Source organism: Pristiophorus japonicus, chromosome 1, assembly GCF_044704955.1.
Source record: "Pristiophorus japonicus isolate sPriJap1 chromosome 1, sPriJap1.hap1, whole genome shotgun sequence".
In the NCBI taxonomy this organism is placed as follows: domain Eukaryota; kingdom Metazoa; phylum Chordata; class Chondrichthyes; family Pristiophoridae; genus Pristiophorus; species Pristiophorus japonicus.
This window is the reverse complement of record NC_091977.1, coordinates 11,027,031-11,048,892: the sequence shown is the minus strand read 5'-3', so window position 1 is coordinate 11,048,892 and position 21,862 is coordinate 11,027,031. Positions and strand designations below refer to the sequence as shown.

General features: G+C 51.6%; 1 protein-coding gene across 5 annotated transcripts in view; it reads left to right on the top strand.

Annotated features, from left to right (window-relative positions):
- The window catches only part of LOC139262290 (pikachurin), a 251,668-nt gene that overhangs the window by 161,997 nt on the left and 67,809 nt on the right, over positions 1-21,862 (top strand). For 4 of the 5 annotated variants that reach the window (XM_070877461.1, XM_070877453.1, XM_070877446.1 and 1 more), the window contains one exon: positions 10,696-10,811. In XM_070877461.1, coding sequence (XP_070733562.1) covers positions 10,696-10,811 — 116 coding nt within the window. Of the gene's footprint in view, positions 1-10,507; positions 10,601-10,695; positions 10,812-21,862 lie in introns of those variants that run through there. The other variant, XM_070877471.1, reaches the window with a different exon arrangement.

Here is a 21,862-nt window from a genome sequence, read left to right as displayed (position 1 = left end):
CCATCATATGACACCTTGATCACCAGTATGAGTTCCTTAGTGTAAGTACGCAACTTGGCATTGACTGGACTCAACTTAGGCTTCACAGCCTCAGTGTCCCACAACTTGTTGAATGTCTCTTGGCTCATTATTGACTGGCTCGCACCCATGTCCAGCTCCATTGATACAGGCACACTATTCAGCTTCACATTAACAATTATCGGCTGGCTCCTTCCCAAGAATGAATACAGACCGTACACTTCCTCCTCGGGTTGTGTATCCGGGCCAGCACTAGACTGGTCATCATCAACAATGTAATGAGCGGCAGCACGCTTGCTCAGTTGTGGGCAGAAGATGCCCCACTTTCGAACAGCCATTACAGGAGTACTGTTTAAACTGACACTGATGAAGCCGATGATTGCCCCCACAAGGCCAACAGAGTGAGATCGGATTTGTACGAGTTGGCGGACTGTGAGCAGCTACAGGTTTCACGTAAGCAGTCGAGTGGGCCCTGCCATAAGCAGCTCTGCCAGACGACGACACAATATTGTTTACAGTACCTGCTGTGGAGCTCCGACTCTTCGATGCTATCTGCCTCAAATGATCATCAGTCGTCATGCATGCCTGGGCTTGTGATGGCCTTGCTCAAATCCAGCTTCTCTTCGGCCAATAACTTCCGAAGAATCACATCATGGTTGATGCCTATCACAAAGAAATCTCACAGCATGTCTTCCAACACGTTCCCGAACTTACACGGCTCAGCAAGACGTCGTAGGTCGGTGACGAATCCCGACACATCCTGGCCCTCAGCACGAACATGCGTGTAGAAGCGATAACGTGAGATGATGATCCCCTCTTTTGGCTTAAGATGGTCACGCACCAAAGCACACAAATCTCCATATTCTTTGTCCATTGGACGTAAAGTTGAGAGAAGATTCTTCATGAAGCCATAAATTTTTGGACCACAAACGGTGAGAAAACCGCCCTGCGCCGAACTGCGTCAGCCTCCATTTTGTTGGCCACAAAATACTGATCCAGGCAGTCGATAAAATCCACCCAGTCCTCGCCATCCACGAATCTCTCCAGAATTCCAATAGTGCCCATTGTACATGCGAAGGTTCTTAAGTTACCTCGTTGCCAAATATAATGAATGTAATGACTCAAAAGACTTGTTACTGTAAACTGCCTCAGATGTAAACTTGATCCAACTTTATTCGTGCCCAAAGTAACCCGCATGACATGGTACCTGTGCTTATAAACCAGTGACCGCGCACACATGCGTACAGCCCGATGACCTCTGACAGTGGCGCCATCTGGTGTCTGGTGACCCCAAGGATAAATACATAACAGATAAGATCACCTCTCATTCTTTTCAACTCCAATATGTATAGGTCCAACCTACTCAACCTGCCCTCATAAGTCAACCCCCTCATCTCCAGAATCAACCTAGTGAACCTTCTCTGAACAGCCTCCAATGCAAGTATATCCTTCCTTAAATACGGAGACCAAAACTGTACGCAGTACTCTCGGTGTGGCCTCACCAATACCCTGAATAACTGTAGCAGGGCTTCTCTGCTTTTATACTCTATCTTCCCTTGCAATAAAGGCCAACATTCCATTGGCCTTCCTGATCACTTGCTTTTCCTGCATACTAACTTTTTGTGTTTCATGCACAAGGACCCCCAGGTCCTTCTGTACTGCAACACTTTGCAATTTTTTTCCATTTAAATTATAATTTGCTTTTCTATTTTTACTGCCAAAGTGGATAACCTCACATTTTCCCACATTATATTCCATCTGCCAGATTTTTGCCCACTCACTTAGCCTGTCTATATCCCTCTGCAGATTTTTTGTGTCCTCCTCACAATTAGCTTTCCCACCCAGGAGAGGGATGGGCAGGGGCTGGGGGTGGGCTTGGGGGTGCGGGCGGCTAGATTTACAAGTGACCTCAGGTACAGGGTGGGGGGAATCAGCCCACTCCGCTGTGGCAGTGAACCGTGTCAGTCCAACGTCAAACCTTGTTATCGACCACAGCGGCCCAATTAGGACTTAATACTACTGATCATGTCTGCCATTTCCTGTTGTCTAGCGACATTGCTATCCAATTTACTCGTCCTTCATCACAAGGCTTCCACGAGGCCATGGACATCTTATCAAGTAGCTCCATGAATGTGTAGCTATTGATAACATCAACAACTGGCATTTATATAGAGCCTTTAACGGAATAAAGACACAGGGCCGGAGATATGACCAAAAGCTAGGCAAGATAGGTTTTACGGGGCATCTTAAAGGAGGAGAGAGAGAAAGGTAGAGAGGCAGAGAGGTTCAGCAAGGGTTCAGCATGCAACTGAAGGCATGGCCGCCAATGGTTGAATGATCGGGGGGAAATCAAGGAATATGGAGATCAGGCGGGAAAGTGGAGTTGAGGTCGATGATCAGCCATGACCTTATTGAATGGCGGAGCAGGCTCGAGGGGCCGTATGGCTTACTCCTGCCCCTATTGTTTATGTTCTTATGATTAAAATCGGGGGTGCACAAGAGGCCAGGATTGGAGGAGCGCAGATATCTCGGGGTGGGGAGGGTGGGGATGGCGGGGGCCGGGGAGGGGGGAGTTTGTGGGGCTGGAGGAGATTACAGAGATAGGGAGGGGCGAAGCCATGGAGGGATTTGAAAACCAAGGATGAGAATTTTGAAATTGAGGCGTAGCTTAGCCGGGAGCCAATGTAGGTCAGCGAGCACAGGGATGATGGGTGAGCAGGACTTGGTGCGAGTTAGGACACGGATCAGCGAGCGCAGGGGTGATGGGTGAATAGGACTTGCTGCGAGTTGGTACACGGGTCAGCGAGCACAGGGGTGATGGCTGAACTGGACTCGGTGCAGGTTAGGACACGGGTCAGCGAGCACAGGGGTGATGGGTGAATAGGTCTTGGTGCGAGTTAGGACATGGGTCAGCGAGTACAGGGGGTACAGGGGTTGATGGGTCAGCAGGACTCGGTGCGAGTTAGGACACGGGTCAGCGAGCAGAGGGGGTGATGGGTGAATAGGTCTTGGTGCGAGTTAGGACGCGGGTCAGCGAGCAGAGGGGGTGATGGGTGAGCGGGACTCGGTGCGAGTTAGGACACGGGTCAGCGAGCACAGGGGGTGATGGGTGAACAGGACTTGGTGCGAGTTAGGACACGGGTCAGCGAGCACAGTGGGTGATGGGTGAACAGGACTTGGTGCGAGTTAGTACATGGGTCAGCGAGCACAAGGGTGATGGCTGAACTGGACTCGGTGCAGATTAGGACACGGGTCAGCGAGCACAGGGGTGATGGGTGAATAGGTCTTGGTGCGAGTTAGGACATGGGTCAGCGAGTACAGGGGGTACAGGGGGTGATGGGTCAGCAGGACTCGGTGCGAGTTAGGACACGGGTCAGCGAGCACAGGGGGTGATGGGTGAACAGGACTTGGTGCGAGTTAGGACACGGGTCAGCGAGCACAGGGGGTGATGGGTGAACAGGACTTGGTGCGAGTTAGGACACGGGTCAGCGAGCACAGGGGGTGATGGGTGAGTGGGACTGGGTGCGAGTTAGGACACGGGTCAGTGAGCACAGCGGGTGATGGGTGAGTATGACTGGGTGCGAGTTAGGACACGGGTCAGCGAGCACAGTGGGTGATGGGTGAGTGGGACTTGTTGCGAGTTAGGACACGGGTCAGTGAGCACAGCGGGTGATGGGTGAGCATGACTGGGTGCGAGTTAGGACACGGGTCAGCGAGCACAGGGGGTGATGGGTCAGCAGGACTCGGTGTGAGTTAGGACACAAGCTGCCGAGTTCACTTTCCTATTCTCCAGCTCCATATTCTCGAAGTGAAACACGCTGGACCTGACCCGGCCCTCCTATAGCAAGTTGGCTCGGACTTCTAATTGCTCCTCAATTGCTTCCTTCAAAACAGGCTCTGCTATTGTCCCATCGACAGGTGCCCAAGGTTAGCCAGCTTACCATTCCCCCAGTCTAGTTTCCCATGCTTTGTTTTGAGAGCCTGGGCTGACGTCAGCTATTTTCCAATTCTTTCGGACAGCTGCTGTACTTATTATAAGTGTAGCCCTCCCTTCATTATAGGGGCACTGTGGAGGTGAGATTCGACTGGGGGCTGCGATAGCCAATCGGCAGCTCATTTTATACTCCGCCCCACTTTCTTTCCCATTGACTTTGGTGGAAGAGGAAACTAGGCTTCCGGTTCGCTACAGCCCGTTTTACACAGTGCCTGAAAGGGCGGTGGAGGCTGATTAAATCGTAACTTTCAAAAAGAAATTGGATAAATACTCGAAAAGGAAGCAATTTACAGGGTTGTAGAGAAAGAGCAGGGAAAGTGGGACTAATTGGTCGCGCTTTCAAAGATCCAGCACAAGCTCGATGGGCTGAATGGCCTCCTTCTGTGCTGTATGACTCGACGATTCTAGTAGGAAGAGAGAGGCTGGGCACGACTGGGCAGTATATCCCAGGAGGCCCGGAGGGGGTGGGTGGTCACGGTGGAGGGCAGCTTGTTTTCTTTGGAAGAGAGACGTGGAGGTGAGGCAATTTTTAAGATCATGAAGAAGGATTGATAAAGTTAATTCAGTAAATCGCTCAAATCCCAGGGTCCGCTGGTTAGAGTGAGAAAGGCCAGGAGTAGGAAGGGCAGCTGGCTGTTGACCTGTTCAATCTAGGGAAAATTGAGCAACAGATTGAGTTCCCAGCGATGGACATTGAAGAGGTCAAGGTCAATGGCATCAAGATACAATTAGATATGTTTATGGGGAGACAAGGGAAATGAGCGTAATAGCGGGAAGGTGGGTAGCTGGGGTTGGGGGATATGGTGAGAAGGTGGGGTTGGGGGATATGGTGAGAAGGTGGGGTTGGGGGATATGGTGAGAAGGTGGGGTTGGGAGATATGGTGAGAAGGTGGGGTTGGGAAATATGGTGAGAAGGTGGGGTTGGGAGATATGGTGAGAAGGTGGGGTTGAGGGACATGGTGGGTAGATGGGGTTGGGGGATATGGTGAGAAGGTGGGGTTGGGGGACATGGTGGGTAGGTGGGGTTGGGGGATATGGTGAGAAGGTGGGGTTGTGGGACATGGTGGGGTTGGGGGATATGGTGAGAAGGTGGGGTTGGGGGATATGGTGAGAAGGTGGGGTTGGGGGATATGGTGAGAAGGTGGGGTTGGGAGATATGGTGAGAAGGTGGGGTTGGGGGATATGGTGAGAAGGTGGGGTTGGGGGATATGGTGAGAAGGTGGGGTTGGGAGATATGGTGAGAAGGTGGGGTTGAGGGACATGGTGGGTAGGTGGGGTTGGGGGATATGGTGAGAAGGTGGGGTTGAAAACCAAATCAAAGGTGGACGGATTTGTTGGGTCTAATGGTCCTCTCCTATTGCTAAAAATTCTTGGCCTGGAACTCCACCATTGGTGGTCGTGCCTTCAGCTATCTGGGCCCTTATCTCTGGCATTCTCGTCTAAACCCCATCGTCTTGAAACCCACCTCTTTGACCAAACACTTGTTCCCCACTCCTAATATCTCCCTCTCTGGCCTGTATCCATGTTTAGATTAGACTATGAGAAACGCCCTGGGACATTTTCCTACATTAAAGCAGTCTATAAATACAAGTTGTTGTTTAGTTGATTTGGATTGCAACATCAAGCGATGAAAAGATTTGCTAAACAAGCTTTCATGTAGGTTCCGGCCCGTTAATTAATCCAGGGTGGGTTCCATTTCTCCCCTATCATTACTGACTCCCGTTTTGCCCATGTTCCTGGAAGGATCGCTCTCGTCTCTGTTTGTCACAAGGGCAGACCGGTGTTTCCTGCACTGGGAACTTGTAGATGCTCAGATTCACCAGCAGGAGACCAGGTCTTAAAGGGTTAAATGATGAGGACAGGTTGCATAGACCCTATCCCCAACCCCACCTACCACTTTCTCCCAAATCCCTCAACCCCACCTACCCACCTTCCCACCATATCCTTTGGTCCCACCTTCCCACCTTCTCCCATATCCCTCAATCCCACCTACCCACCTTCTCCCCATATCCCTCAATCCCTCTTACCCACCTTCTCCCCATATCCCTCAATCCCTCTTACCCACCTTCCCACCATATCCCCCAACCCCTCTTACCCACCTTCCCACCATATCCCCCAACCCCTCTTACCCACCTTCTCCCCATATCCCTCAATCCCTCTTACCCACCTTCTCCCCATATCCCTCAATCCCTCTTACCCACCTTCCCACCATATCCCCCAACACCTCCTACCCATCTTCCCACCATATCCCTTGGTCCCACCTACCCACCTTCTCACCATATCCCTCAACCCCACCTGCCCACCTTCTCCCCATATCCCTCAGCCCCATCTTTTCCCTATATCCCTAGAGTTTGGGGGGGTCGAGGGGTGATCTAATCGAGGTGTTTAAAATGATAAAGGGACTCAACAGGGTCAATATGCAGAAACTATTTCTTCTGATGGGGAATCCAGAATGAGGGGGCATAGCCTCAACATTACATCACGAACAGTAACTTGTATTTATACAGAGCCTTGAGCTTAGTAAAACCTGCACTAATATCTCCTGATGTGGCTCAGTGCCTTGGTGCTACAGGAGCAATTATCAATGGACATCAGACACCGAGCCACATAAGGAGATATTAGTGCAGGTGACCAAAAGCTTGCTCAAAGAGGTAGGTTTTAAAGAACATCTTAAACGAGGACAATTTGAGTGGTGGAGAGGTTTAGGGAGGGAATTCCAGCTTAGGGCCCAGGTAGCTGAAGGCACGGCCACCGACGGTGGAGCGATGGAAATCAGGCAAGTACAAGAGGCCAGAATTGGAGGAGCACAGAGATCTCGTGGGGTTGTGAGGCTGGAGGAGATTACAGAGATAGAGAGGGGCGAGGCCATGGAGGATTTGAAAACAAGGATGAGAATTTTTAAATCGAGGCGTTGCTCAACCGGGAGCAAATGTAGGTCAGCGAGCACAGGGATGATCGGGACTTGGAGCGAGTTAGGACACGGGCAGCCAAGTTTTGAATGAGCTCAAGTTTATGGAGGGTGGAATGCGGGAAGCCAGCCAGGAGTGTGTTGGAGCAGTCAAGATTAGAGCTAGGCCGTTCAGAAGTGAAATCAGGAACCAATTTTTCATGCAAAGGGTAGTATAAATGTGAAAAGCTGTGGATCCTGAGGAACAATTGGAGCGTTCAAGATTAAGGTCGATAGATTTTTGTTAAGTAACGGTATCGAGGGATATGGAACTAAGGCAGGAAAATGGAGCTGAGGTACAGAACATTCAGGATCTAATTAAATGCTTGAAATGTATCAAACACAGCTTAGGCCGCAGCTGGAGTATTGTGTGCACCATATTACAGGAAAGATGTGATTGCACTGGAAAGGGTGCAGAGGAGATTTACGAGGATGTTACCTGGACTGGATAATTTTGGCTATGAGGAAAGATTGGAGATGTTGGGTCTGTTTTCTTTGGAACAGAAGAGGCTGAGGGGAGACCTGATTGAGGTGTATAAAATTATGAGGGGCCTGGATAGAGTGGATAGGAAGGACCTGTTTCCCTTGGCAGAGGGGTCAACAACCAGGGAACATAGATTTAAAGTAATTGGGGGGCGGTTTAGAGGAGATATGAGGGGAAATGTCTTCTCCTAGAGGGTGGTGGGGGTCTGGAACTCACTGCCTGAAAGGGTGGTAGGGGCTGAAACCCTCACCACATTTAAAAAATACTTGGATGTGCACCTGAAGTGCCGTAACCTACAGGGCTATGGACCATGAGCTGGAAAGTGGGATTAGGCTGGGTAGCTTTTAGTCGGCCGGTGCGGACAGGATGGGCTGAAATGGCCTCCTTCGTGCTGTAAGTTTCTATGATTCTATGATTGTATGAGAACAGACTCGAGGAACTGAATGGCCTCCTGTTCCAATGTAAGTTCTGGCCTCCCCTATTCTAACTTTGCCACATTCTGTATCCTTCAGGGCGCCTCATTGATTATTTAACCCCCTCCCCCACCTCTTCTCCATGAGCCTCGTATCTCTTGTTTTAACTTCCTGTTTACATCACGACTGATCTTTTCAGCAGGTTTACATCAAGTTTTATTCATTTTTTTCCTTTTCCTGTTTGCCTGAATTCTTAACAACAGATATGTTGTTAGTGGGGCCCTGGAACTCACTGCTTGAAAGGGCGGTAGAGGCTGAAACCCTCACCAAATTTAAAAAGTACTTGATATGCACTTGAAGTGCCGTGACCTACAGGGCTATGGACCTAGAGCTGGCAAGCTGGGTTAGGCTGGGTAGTTCTTTGTCGGCTGGCACAGACACGATGGGCCGAATGGCCTCCTTCCGTGCTGTAAACTTCTATGATTCTATGTCTTTTTCTCTTACTCCCAACCCCCAAATTAAAGAGGTCTTTAAAAGTATGAAAGGGTTTGATCGAGTGGATACAGAGAGAATATTTGTAGGGAAGAGCATAACTAGAGGCCAGCGATATAAGATAGTCACCAAGAAATCAGGGAGTGGTGAGAATGTGGAACTCGTTACCACAGGGAGTGGTTGAAGTGAATAGTATCGATGCATTTAAGGGGAGGCTAGACAAGCATATGAGGGAGAAGGGAATAGAGGGGTATACTGATAGAGTTAGATGAGGAAAGACGGGAGGAGGCTCGAGCGGAACATAAACGCCGGCATGGACTGGTTGGGCCGAATGGCCTGTTTCTGGGCTGTATATCCTGTATATCGTCCAATGAAGTCCTGCAACTTAATCTATGTACACAGATCGCGAAAATCTAGTGATCAGGTACAAAGAAATAATCAAAAAGGCTAATGGAATGCTAGTCTTTATCACTGGAGGGCTGGAATATAAAGGGGAAGTTTTGCCAGAGCTATACAAAGCCCTGGTTAGACCACACCTGGAGCACTGTGTACAGCTCTGGGTACTGCACCTTAGGAAGGATATACTGGCCTTGGAAGGAGTGCAGCGTAGGTTTATCAGAATGTTAGCGCTCCGAGAGTTAGATTACAAGGAGACATTACATAAAGTAGCCTTGTAGTCCCTGGAATATAGACTGTGAAGAGATGATTTGATTGAGTTTTGCAGGATTTTGAAAGGAATTGATAGGTTAGATAGAGAGACATTTTCCCACTTGTGGGGAGTTCAGGACAAGGGGACATGACCTTCAAATCAGAGCTGGGCCGTTCAGCAGAGAAGGTAGGAAGCATTTCTTCACACAAAGAGTGGTAGAAGTTTGGAACTCACTTCCACAAAAAGCCCTAGATGCTTGGACTTGAGTAATAATTTTAAATCTTAGATTGATAGATGTTTTGTTGGCCAATTGTGTTAAGGGATTGTGGAGCCAAGGCAGGTGGATGGAGTTAGGATACAGATCAGCCAGGATCTGACTGAATGGCAGAGCAGGCTCGAGGGGCTGAATGGCCTACTCCTGTTCCTATGTTCCTAACCCAGACTACACAGCGCGCTTCTCAACAGCTTAGAGCAGGCCGCAGCCCTATTGTACAATGACCTATGGTGCGGGGAGGGATTAGTCTGGTGTGCACATGGACACTAAATGGGGGTTGGGGGTGGGGGATGGGAGGAGGGGTAGTGGTATCAGTAGGAATGGTGGATGTGTGTGTGTGTGTGTGTGTGGGAGGGGGGGGGTGGTGGGGGGAAGGGGGTGTGGGGGTGGGGGATGGGAGGAGGGGTAGTGGTATCAGTAGGAATGGTGGATGTGTGTGTGTGTGTGTGTGTGGGAGGGGGGGGAGTGGTGGGGGGAAGGGGGGGTGGGGGAAGAAGGGAATTTATAGATGACAACTGCATAGTTTCCAAGCCGTGACATGTCAGTAAACTGAAAAATCTTCGACAATGGCTCAAGGTACCAGCAAATTGAAGAAATGATAGAACCATAGGAACAGGAGGAGGCCATTCAGCCCCTCTAACCTGCTCCGCCATTCACTTAGATCGTGGCTGATCACCATCTACCCGCCTTGGTTCTGTAACCCAGCAAAAATCTTTCAGTCTCAGTTTTAACATTTTTAATTGACCCCCGACCTCAACAGCTTTTTTGGGGGGAGTGAGTTCTCGATTCCCACCACCCTTTGTGTGAAAAAGTGCTTCCTGACATCACCGTCTGAAGGACCTGGCTCTAATTTTAAGATTTCCGCGGCCCCCTCCCCTTGTTCTGCACTCCTCCAGCAGAGGAAATAGTTTTTCTCTATCTACCCTAACATCTCAATTAAGATCTATCCTTAATCGTCTATACTCAAGGGAAACATAAGTCCAGACTCTGCGTCTAGGGTTGGCTGATGAATCAAACAATGGGGAAGGAAGGGGAGACAGAGGGAGGGGAAGGGTCCCACAGTTCCGAGGCCCAGGGTAAGAATGAGTTGTGAGTAGGCGGAGTCCTGATTCTAGCATAGTGAGACTGTTTGGGGGAACGTTGGGAGTGAAGTGGCCTCTCTCTCTCTCGGCGTTCTTGCTACTTCAGGCCGCTTGCATTCTGATTAAATCCTGGTTAATGGCCTGACTGCTTCAAGGCTCATTGCGGCCTCCTCGCTCTGCAGCTGGGCTGCGTTGACACCTGGGCAGATGTTGGCTTGCTTGGCGATCTGTCCCTTTGTTGCTGACGGTGGGAAGTGTTTTTTTTTGGGTGCGGGTTGGGGGGTGGGGCCCTGGCGGTTTGACCCGCGGCGACTGACGGCGCTCTTGGTTTGCTTGACATAGATGCGGAGGAGCTGGGCAGCGGCCATTACGGGCGGCGCTACACCGTGGGCACTGGGATCGCCGATGATGATGGGTTCGCCGTCGACGATTCTGACTTTGATGTCTACATCGAGAAGGTAACGGAGAATGGGGCGATGGTTAGGGGCAAACGTTGGGAGGGGGGAGGGGGGCGGGGGAAGGGGGGGGAAGGGGAGTCCCTGTGGGGAAGGGGGGGGAATGGGGGTCTCTAAATCTCTGCCGAAGAGGCACGGCGGGAGAAACAGGCCAGCACTGGCCCCGGCCCCAACCTCCGCACCGGGGAGGCTACATCACTTGAAGCCAGGGCTTGGATCGACATCCACGACCGCGCTCCGAAGGTTGGCTAAGTCTCTGATCCCAGACTGCGGATTGCTCCAAATTCTAACCCCATCGTCCTTGGCATCCTTGTGTCAGCTGTGGCTAAGTGGGCAGCACATTTGCCTCTGAGTCAGAAGGTTGTGGGTTTCAGCCCCACTCCAGAGACTTGAGCGCAAAGATCTAAGCTGATACTCCAGTGCAGTGCTGAGGGAGTGCTGCACTGTCAGAGGGGCAGTGCTGAGGGAGTGCCGCACTGTCGGAGGGGCAGTGCTGAGGGAGTGCCGCACTGTCGGAGGGGCAGTACTGAGGGAGTGCTGCACTGTCGGAGGGGCAGTACTGAGGGAGCGCTGCACTGTCGGAGGGGCAGTACTGAGGGAGCGCTGCACTGTCGGAGGGGCAGTACTGAGGGAGCTCCGCTGCACTGTCGGAGAGGCAGTGCTGAGGGAGTGCTGCACTGTCAGAGGGGCAGTGCTGAGGGAGTGCCGCACTGTCGGAGGGGCAGTGCTGAGGGAGTGCCGCACTGTCGGAGGGGCAGTACTGAGGGAGTGCTGCACTGTTGGAGGGGCAGTACTGAGGGAGGGCTGCACTGTCGGAGGGGCAGTGCTGAGGGATGGCTGCAATGTCAGAGGGGCAGTGCTGAGGGAGGGCTGCACTGTCGGAGGTGCCGTCTTTCGGATGAGACGTTAAACCGAGGCCCCTCTGCCCTCTCAAGTGGACATAAAAGATCCCACGGCCACTATTTCGAGGAAGAGCAGGAGAGTTCTCCCCGGTGTCCTGGCCAATATTTTTCCCTCAATCAACATCACTAAAACACAGATTATCCGGTCATGATCACATTGCTGTTTGTGGGAGCTTGCTGTGCGCAAATTGGTTGCCGTGTTTCCCACATTACAACACTTCAAAAAAAGTACTTCATTAGCTGTAAAGTGCTTTGGCAGGTCCAGCGGTCATGTAAGGAGCTATATAAATACAAGTTCTCTTGTCCTTTCTTTGACCTCTTGGCCTTCTGTGCTACAGCGGGAGTTAAGCACAATGGTGGGGACTGTATCTCTCCCTCCCAGCTCCTTCCTCTCCTGAAGGTGCTGACAGTCCTCCAACGTTCCGCCCAAATGGCCCATTCTTCCTCCTCTGGTGCGAGTGCAGTTAGTGAGAGCTGGCAGCGGGGGAAGGGGAGGCCTCGGAGTGTCACGTCCCCATTCCCGATCCACATCCCGCCTGGCAAAGTGTAGGAGGGCCTTGCATTTCCCGGCACTGATGTCAGCAGTCCACTGTCTTTGCCAGGTTGGGTGTCAGCTCCAGCGAGGGGGTTAAATGATGTGGAGCCCTCAGTCGGCTGGGCTCCAGCTCTCCCCGGCCTAGTGTGAGATGGTGTGGGGTGGGGGTTGTGGGGTGGGGTGGGGGGATGGGGGGGGCGGCGAAGCTGGTCTCCTTGGAAGGGAGAAGAGGGGGGAAAAAAATCAATCGACCCGGGTTCGAAATAAAGACTTGCATTCATATAGCGCCTTTCACAACCACCGGATGTCCCAAAGTGCTTCACAGCCAGTGAAGTACCTTTTGTAGTGAAGGAAACACAGCAGCCAATTTACGCACAGCAAGCTCCCACAATGTGATAATGACCGTATAATCTGTCTTTTGGTGACGTTGATTGAGGGATAAATATTGGCCAGGACTCCGGGGATAACTCACCTGCTCGTCTTTGAAATAGTTGCCATGGGATCTTTTACGTCCATCTGAGAGGGCAGACGGGGCCTCGGTTCAACATCTCACCAGAAAGACGGCACCTCCGACAGTGCGGCACTCCCTCAGCCCTGCACTGGGAGTGCCAGCCTGGATTATGTGCTCAAGCCCCCTGGAGTGGGACTCAAACCCACAACCTGCTGATTCAGAGGCGAGAGTGCCACCCACGGAGCCACTGGCTGGCAGCGACACCGTGGGCCCCACCGTCATTTCGCACTTGTCCGGGTGTAAGCTGAAGGCAGGCTGGCGAAGCCCACCACAGTTGAGCAGCCCATTCCCGGCCACACAGTGAGAACGCCGGGCGTGGCGCGGCAGGCTGGTGCTGGTGCAGGTCCCAGAGAGAGCGGGTGCCAGAGAGAGCGGGTGCCCGGGGAGAGTGGGTATCTGGGGAGAGCGGGTGCTCGGGGAGAGTGGGTGCCCGGGGAGAGTGGGTGCCTGGGGAGAGCGGGTCCCAGAGAGAGTGGGTGCCTGGGAAGAGTGGGTCCCAGAGAAAGTGGGTGCCTGGGGAGAGCGGGTACCTGGGGAGAGCGGGTCCCAGAGAGAGTGGGTGCCTGGGGAGAGCGGGTGCCCGGGAGAGTGGGTGCCCGGGGAGAGTGGGTACCTGGGGAGAGCGGGTCCCAGAGAGAGCGGGTGCCCAGGGAGAGTGGGTCCCAGAGAGAGCGGGTGCCCAGGGAGAGCGGGTCCCAGAGAGAGAGCGGGTGCCCAGGGAGAGCGGGTTCTAGAGAGAGCGGGTGCCCAGGGAGAGCGGGTCCCAGAGAGAGAGCGGGTGCCCAGGGAGAGCGGGTTCCAGAGAGAGCGGGTGCCCAGGGAGAGCGGGTCCCAGAGAGAGAGCGGGTGCCCAGGGAGAGTGGGTCCCAGAGAGAGCGGGTGCCGAGGGAGAGCGGGTCCCAGAGAGAGCGGGTGCCCAGGGAGAGCGGGTCCCAGAAAAAGCGGGTGCCCAGGGAGATCGGGTCCCAGAGATAGTGGGGGCCTGGACAGGAGGCTGGGAATGGAGCGGGGGCCTGGACAGGAGGCTGGGAATGGAGTGGGGGCCTGGGCAGGAGGCTGGGAATGGAGCGGGGGCCTGGGCAGGAGGCTGGGAATGGAGCGGGGGCCTGGGCAGGAGGCTGGGAATGGAGCGGGGGCCTGGACAGGAGGCTGGGAATGGAGTGGGGGCAGTATATTCAGCATAAATCAGTGTGTGTTCCTGTCGGGTCCACCCTCGGCTGGTGCACAGCTGCGGAGTTACTGGGGATGGTTCGCAGAGCAAACCACAGCTTGGTTTGGTGCCTGGTTCAGTGCAACGGTTGGGAGTGGGAGGTTGACTCTGGCAGGAAGTGACTTTGTAAACACAAGCCAACCCACTCAAAACACTCGCTGGAAGTTTCTGCTAAAGTAATCTGTCCCCGGCTACAGCCCCACTGGGAGGAAACAGAGTGTCTAATTTAACTGGGAAACAAGAGCTGTTTTCCCCAAGCCTGGGCAGCGGCCATGGCCTGTACACCGACAGCAGACTCCCCCTGTACACACACTGTTCCCTCCGGCAGGGCAGGGCAGGGCAGGCGGCCCGCCCCAGCTTCACACAACTCAGTCTCTATCCATCGCTACCGGCCTTTCTCTGCCTCTGCCTGTCACAGTGCGTTTCTGCCTGCTCTCCCTCTCACTCTCCCTCTCACTCTCCCTCTCTCTCCCTCACACTCTCCTCACACTTTCCCTCACACTCTTTCTCTCTCTCCTCTCACTCTCTCTCCCTCACACTCTCCCTCCCACTCTTCCTCTCCCACGCTCCCTCACTCTCTCTCTCCCTCACACTCTCACGCTCTCTCTCTCCTCTCACTCTCTCTCCCTCACACTCTCTCTCCCACTCTACCTCTCCCACTCTCTCCCTCTCCCACTCTCTCCCTTCCCATTCTCTCTGTCCATTCTCCCTCTCCCTCTCTCCCACTCTCTCCCACTCTCTCCCCCTCTCTCTCCTACTCTCTCTCCCACTCTCTCTCTCCCCCTCTCTCTCCCTATCTCCTTCTCCATTCTCCTTCTCCCTCTCTCCCTCTCCCTCTTGCTCTCCCTCTCCCCCTCTCCCTCTACCTCTCCCTCTACCTCTCCCCCTCGCCCACTCCCCCTCTCTCACTCCCCCTTCCACTCTCCCCCTCTCCCTCTCTCACTCACACTCTGTATCTCTCTCTCTCTATCTCTTATCATATTGGTCAGTGTCTGATAATCGGGCAATCTTTTGATTCAGTCCATCAATATCATCCCTCCCAAGGCCCATGTACACACTCCCCTATCACTGACTACCCATCCATTCAATCTCCTCCCACAGCCCATGTACACTCCCCTATCACTGACTACCCACCCATTTAATCCCCTCCCACAGCCCATGTACACTCTCCCCTATCACTGACTACCCACCCATTTAATCCCCTCCCACAGCCCATGTACACTCTCCCCTATCACTGACTACCCACCCATTTAATCCCCTCCCACAGCCCATGTACACTCTCCTCTATCATGGACACAACTCACCCATTTAATCTCTTTAAAATCTAGCATTTTTTTCGCAGCTAGTTGTGGTCCGGAATCTACTGCCTGAAAGGACGGTGGAAGCAGATTCAATAGTAACTTTCAGAATGGAATTGGATAAATACTTGAAGGGTAAAAAATTACAGGGCAAGAGCAGGGGTGTGGGACTAATTGGATCGGACAGCCAAAGAGCTGGCACTGACACGATGGGCCGAATGGCCTCCTTCTGTGCTGTATCATTTTAGGAGAAGAAGATGGAGACGAGAATGGTTTCCAAGTAGATTAATGTAGAGTGGAATAGGCGGGGCTGGGTCAGGAGAAATCGGGATAAAGCCCTTTAAAGGGGCCTTGTCCCCCCTTTACCATCTGTCATATCCTCCCATCCTGTCAATCACAGATTGTTATGTCTTTAGATACTCTGATAATGACTCCACGAGGCAATATATTGCAATTGAATTGTAGTGACCTTAGTCCATTTAATATAACTCCCGAGTGAGGATCACACATGGTGGCCTGCCTTTTATAGTAGGCCTGGCACACCTGTACAGGTAACCTACAAGTCTCCCACTGCAGTGCCCTCTGGTGGCACATCTTAGTGACCATACCGCTGGTGCACAAGTTTCCCATAGTAGTGCCCTCTGGTGGCACACATATGTAATAGTACAGGCAGTAAACATGTCTGGATACATGACACAGATAAGGCCATCTCTGACCACTTCCTTGTACTGCTCTGAGCCCACATCACCCTTCCCCCTCCCAAACCCATTTCTTTCTGTGTCCGCCTCTGGAAACGATTCTCTCCCAGTTCACTTGCAACTACGCTTTCAAAATCCAACTGTCCAGGTTTTGGCCCTCCATTCACCACGACATTTCTCCAGCTACCGATCTGCTCAGCCACACCCTCACCACCACCTTCGATGCCTCAGTCCCCCATTACAAGCATTACCCTCCCTCACCCTGGCCGTTCCCCCTGGTACGGCCCGAGTCTCCGCTCTCTTTAGTCCGAGGGCCACAGGGGTGGATGGATACGGCGGGCACTGCATGTAGCCGTACACCACCAGACCTGAAATAAAAACAGGAAATGCTGGAAGCACTCAGCGGAGCGAGGAACAGAGTTAGCGTTTCGGGTCGGTGACCCTGCGTCGGAAGTAGAAAAAGTTAGAGATGGAACAGGTATTTAAGCAAGTGTCGGGAAAGGAGGGAGGGGAGGAAAGAACAAAAGGGAAGGTCTGTGATCGGGTGGAAAGCAGGAGAGATCAGAGAGACAAAGGGGATGTTGGTGCGAGGCAAAAGGAGATGGTAATGGGACAAGTTAAGAAACAAAAGATGAGTCTAGATAGGGTGTAAATGGGAATGGCAGGATCATCAATATAGGGAAGTAAAAGAGGGGGTTATGATCTGAAATTATTGAACTCGATGTTGAGTCCAGAAGGCTGTAAAATGCCTAAACAAAAGATGAGGTGCTGTTCCTCGAGCTTGTGTTGAGCTTCATTGGAACAGTGTAGGAGGCCGAGGACAGAGAGGTCGGAGTGGGAGTGGAGCGGGGAATTAAAGTGACAGGCGCCCGGAAGCTCAGGGTCACACTTACGAACTGAACGGAGGTGTTCCGCAAAGCGGTCACCCAATCTACGTTTGGTCTCCCCAATATAGAGGAGACTGCATCGTGAGCAGCGAATACAGTATACTAAATTGAAAGAAGTACAAGTAAATCGCTGTTTCACCTAGAATGAGTATTTGGGGCCCTGGACAGTGGGAAGGGAGGAGGTAAAAGGGCAGGGGTTGTATCTCCTGCACTAGCACGGGAAGGTGCCGTGGGAAGGGAAGGGGGTGCTGGGGGTGACTGCGGAATGGACCAGGGTGTCGCAGAGGGAGCGGTCCCTTCGGAATGCTGAGAGGAGAGGGGAGGGGAAGATGTGATTGGTGGTGGGATCACGCTGGAGGTGGCGGAAATGGCGGAGGATGATCCGTTGGACGTGGAGGCTGGTGGGGTGAAAGGTGAGGACAAGGGGAACCCTGTCGTGGTTCCGAGAGGTGAGGGCAGAGAATACGAGAAATAGAACGGACATGGGCGAGGGCCATGTTAACCATGGTAGAGGGGAATCCTCGGTTAAGGAAAAGGGAAAACATATCAGACCACATACCGGCAGACACGGCTGAACCACAACAAGCATTATCGGGTCCTGCTCTCATCTACCGCAACTGCTCACTATTGCAGGATCATCCTGGAATTGAAAGATAACCCCCAGCTTCTTTCCTCTACTGCCAACTGTCTTCTTAAACCCTCCTCCCCAGTCTCGTCCACCCTCTCCTCCATCCCTTCCTTCCCCTGCCTCACTGGCCCAAACATTCCCTCAGCTTCCCCCACCCTAGCCCTGATGCCACATCTTGCTCCAATTTCTCTCCGATCTCCCATCATGACCTCTCCAAGCTCATCCTGTCCATGAGACCCACTTCCTGCTCCCTCGACCCTATTCCCACTTCCTGCTCTCTTGACCCTATTCCCACTTCCTGCTCCCTTGACCCTACTCCCACTTCCTGCTCCCTTGACCCTATTCCCACCAAACTGCTGACCACCCAACTCCCTTTTCTGGCTCCCATGTTAGCCGATATTGTTAACGGTTCTCTCTCCTCAGGTACCATCCCCCTCTCCCTCAAATCTTCCGGCATCACCCCTCTCCTCAAAAAAAACAACCCTCGACCCCTCCGACCTTGTAAGCCACCGTCCCCAACTCCAACCTCTCTTTCCTCTCCAAAGTCCCTCAAAGTTTTGTCACCTCCCAAATCCATGCCCATCTTTCCCGCAACTCCATGTTTGAACCCCTCCAATCGGGTTTTTGCCTCTGTCACAGTACCGAAATGGCCCTTATCGAAGTGACAAATGGGGAGAAATACTTTCACTGAGATGTCAGCATCTGGAACACACCCCCTGAAAAAGTGGTAGATGCTGATTTGTATTAATAATTTTAAAAGGGAGTTGGACAGGTATTGGTCTGATTCTGTGACATCCCATGTGACCGTGACTGTGGTAAACTATCCCTCCTCGTGTTTCTCGACCTGTCTGCGACCTTTGACCTGGTTGACCACTCAATCCTCCTCCAAGGCCTCTCCACCATCGTCCAGCTGGGTGGGACTGCACTCGCCTGGTTCCATTCTTTCTATCTAATCGTAGACAGAAAATCTCCTGCAATGGCTTCTCTTCCCACTCCCGCATCGTTACCTCTGGTGTCCTCCAAGGATCTATCCTTGGCCCCCTCCTATATCTCATCTACATGCTGCCCCTTGGCGATATTATCTGAAAACACAGCGTCAGTTTCCACATAAAAACATAAGAACATAAGAAATAGGAGCATGAGTAGGCCATACGGCCCCTCGAGCCTGCTCGGCCATTTGATACAATCATGGCTGATCCGATCATGGACTCAGGTCCACTTCCTTGCCCGTTCCCCATAACCCCTTATTCCCTGAGGCAGTGAATTCCACAGATTTACAACCCTCTGAGAGAAGAAATTCCTCCTCATTTGAGTTTTAAATGGGCGGCCCCTTATTCTAAGATTATGCCCCCTAGTTCTAGTCTCCCCTATCAGTGGAAACATCCTCTCTGCATCCACCTTGTCAAGCCCCCTCATAATCTTATACGTTTCAATAAGATCGCCTCTCATTCTTCTGCATTTCAATGAGTAGAGGCCCAACCTCCTCAACCTTTCCTCATAAGTCAATCCCCTCATCTCCAGAATCAACCTTCTCTGAACTGCCTCCAAAGCAAATATATCCTTTTGTAAATATGGAAGCCAAAACTGCACGCAGTATTCCAGGTGTGGCCTCACCAATACCCTGTATAACTGCAGCAGGACTTTCTTGCTTTTATACTCCATCTCCTTTGCAACAAAGGCCAAGATTCCATTGGCCTTCCTGATCACTTGCTGTACCTGCATACTAACCTTTTGTGTTTCATGCACCAGGACCCCCAGGACCCGCTGTACTGCAGCACTTTACAATTTTTCTCCATTTAAATAATAACTTGCTCTTTAATTATTTTCTGCCAAAGTGCATGACCTCACACTTTCCGACATTATACTCCATCTGCCAAATTTTTGCCCACTCACTTAGCCTGTCTATGTTCTTTTGCAGGTTTTTTGTGTCCTCATACATTGCTTTTCCTCCCATCTTTGTATCATCAGCAAACTTGGCTACGTTACACTCGGTCCCTTCTTCCAAGTCGTTAATATAGATTGTAATATAAATAATCGTAGTCTTTTGTGATATATTTTTCAAACTTCCATTAAAATAAAACAAAAAAGAAAAGAGCAACGTTATAACTAGCTTATGTACGCTGATGACACCCAGCTCTTCCTCACCCCTACTTCTCTCAACCCCTCCACGGTCTCTAAATTGTCAGGCTGCTTATCCGACATCCAGTACCGGATGAGCAGAAATGTTCTCCAATTAAATGTAAGGAATAACAAAGCCATTGTTTTCGGTCCCTGCCACAAACTCCATTCCCTAGCCATCAGCTCCAACCCCCTGCCTGGCAACTGTCTAATGCTGAACCAGACTGTTCACAACCTTGGTTCTGAACAGAGCTGAGCTTCCGACCACATATCCGCAGCATAACTAAAACTGTGTATTTCCACCTCTGTAACATTGCCCGCCTCCGCCCTTGCCTCAGCTCATCTGCTGCTGAAACCCTCGGCCATGCATTTGTTACCTCTTCACTTGACTATTCCAACGCACTCCTGGCTGGCCTCCCACGTTCTACCCTACGTAAACTAGAGGTGACCCAAAACTCGGCAGCCCCGTGACCTAACTCGCAACAAGTCCCGCTCACCCATCATCCCCTGTGCTCGCTGACCTACATTGGCTCCCGATTATGCAACGCCTCGATTTTAAAATTCTCATCCTTGTTTTTAATTCCTTCCATAACCTCTCCCCTCCCTATCTCGGTAATCTCCTGGAGCCCCACAATCTCCCGAGATGTATGCGCTCCTCTAATTCTGGCCTCCTACACAGTCCCGATTTTAATCGCTCCACCATTGGTGGCCGTGCCTTCAGCTGCCGAGGCCCTTAGCTCTGGAACTCCCTCCCTAAACCTTTCCGCCCTGAAGACCCTCCTTTAAACCGACCTCTTTGACCAAGCTTTTGGTCACCTGTCCTAATATCTCCTTAAGTGGCTCGGTATCAAATGTTGTTTAATTTACGCTCCTGTGAAGTTCCGTGGGGTGTTTCAAAATGTTAAAGGCGCTATGTAAATGCAAGTTGTTGTTTGGTGATGCCAAAGGAGAGTCTTACTGGGACAGGGTTGCCAATCCCCAGGGTTGCCCTGGAGTCTGCAGCAATGAAACATTAATCTCCTGGGCACTGCTGGGAACATAAGAACATAAGAACATAAGAATTAGGAACAGGAGTAGGCCATCTCGCCCCTCGAGCCTGCTCCGCCAAACAACAAGATCATGGCTGATCTGGCCGTGGACTCAGCTCCACTTACCCGCCCGCTCCCCGTAACCCTTAATTCCCTTATTGGTTAAAAATCTATCTATCTGTGATTTGAATACATTCAATGAGGTAGCCTCAACTGCTTCCTTGGGCAGAGAATTCCACAGATTCACAACCCTCTGGGAGAAGAAATTCCTTCTCAGCTCGTTTTTAAATTGTCTCCCCCGTATTTTGAGGCTGTGCCCCCTAGTTCTAGTCTCCCCGACCAGTGGAAACAACCTCTCTGCCTCGATCTTGTCTATCCCTTCCATTATTTTAAATGTTTCTATAACCCCTCATCCTTCTGAACTCCAACGAGTAACGACCCAGTCTACTCAATCTATCATCATAAGGTAACCCCCTCATCTCCGGAATCAGCCGAGTGAATCGTCTCTGTACCCCCTCCAAAGCTAGTATATCCTTCCTTAAGTAAGGTGACCAAAACTGCACGCAGTACTCCAAGTGCGGCCTCACCAATACCCTGTACAGTTGCAGCAGGACCTCCCTGCTTTTGTACTCCATCTCTCTCGCAATGAAGGCCAACATTCCATTCGCCTTCCTGATTACCTGCTGCACCTGCAAACTAACTTTTTGGGATTCATGCACAAGGACTCCCAGGTCCCTCTGCACTGCAGCATGTTGTAATTTCTCCCCATTCAAATACTATTCCCTTTTACTGTTTTTTTTTCCAAGGTGGATGACCTCACATTTTCCGACATTCTATTCCATCTGCCAAACCTTAGCCCATTCGCTTAACCTATCTAAATCTTTTTGCAGCCTCTCTGTGTCCTCTACACAACCCGCTTTCCCACTAATCTTTGTGTCATCTGCAAATTTTGTTACACTGCACTCTGTCCCCTCTTCCAGGTCATCGATGTATATTGTAAACAGTTGTGGTCCCAGCACCGATATCTGTGGCACACCAGTAACCACTGATTTCCAACCTGAAAAGGACCCATTTATCCCGACTCTCTGCTTTCTGTTAGCCAGCCAATTCTCTATCCATGCTAATACATTTCCTCTGACTCCGCGTACCTTTATCTTCTGAAGTAACCTTTTGTGTGGCACCTTATCGAATGCCTTTTGAAAATCTAAATACACCACATCCATCGGTACACCTCTATCC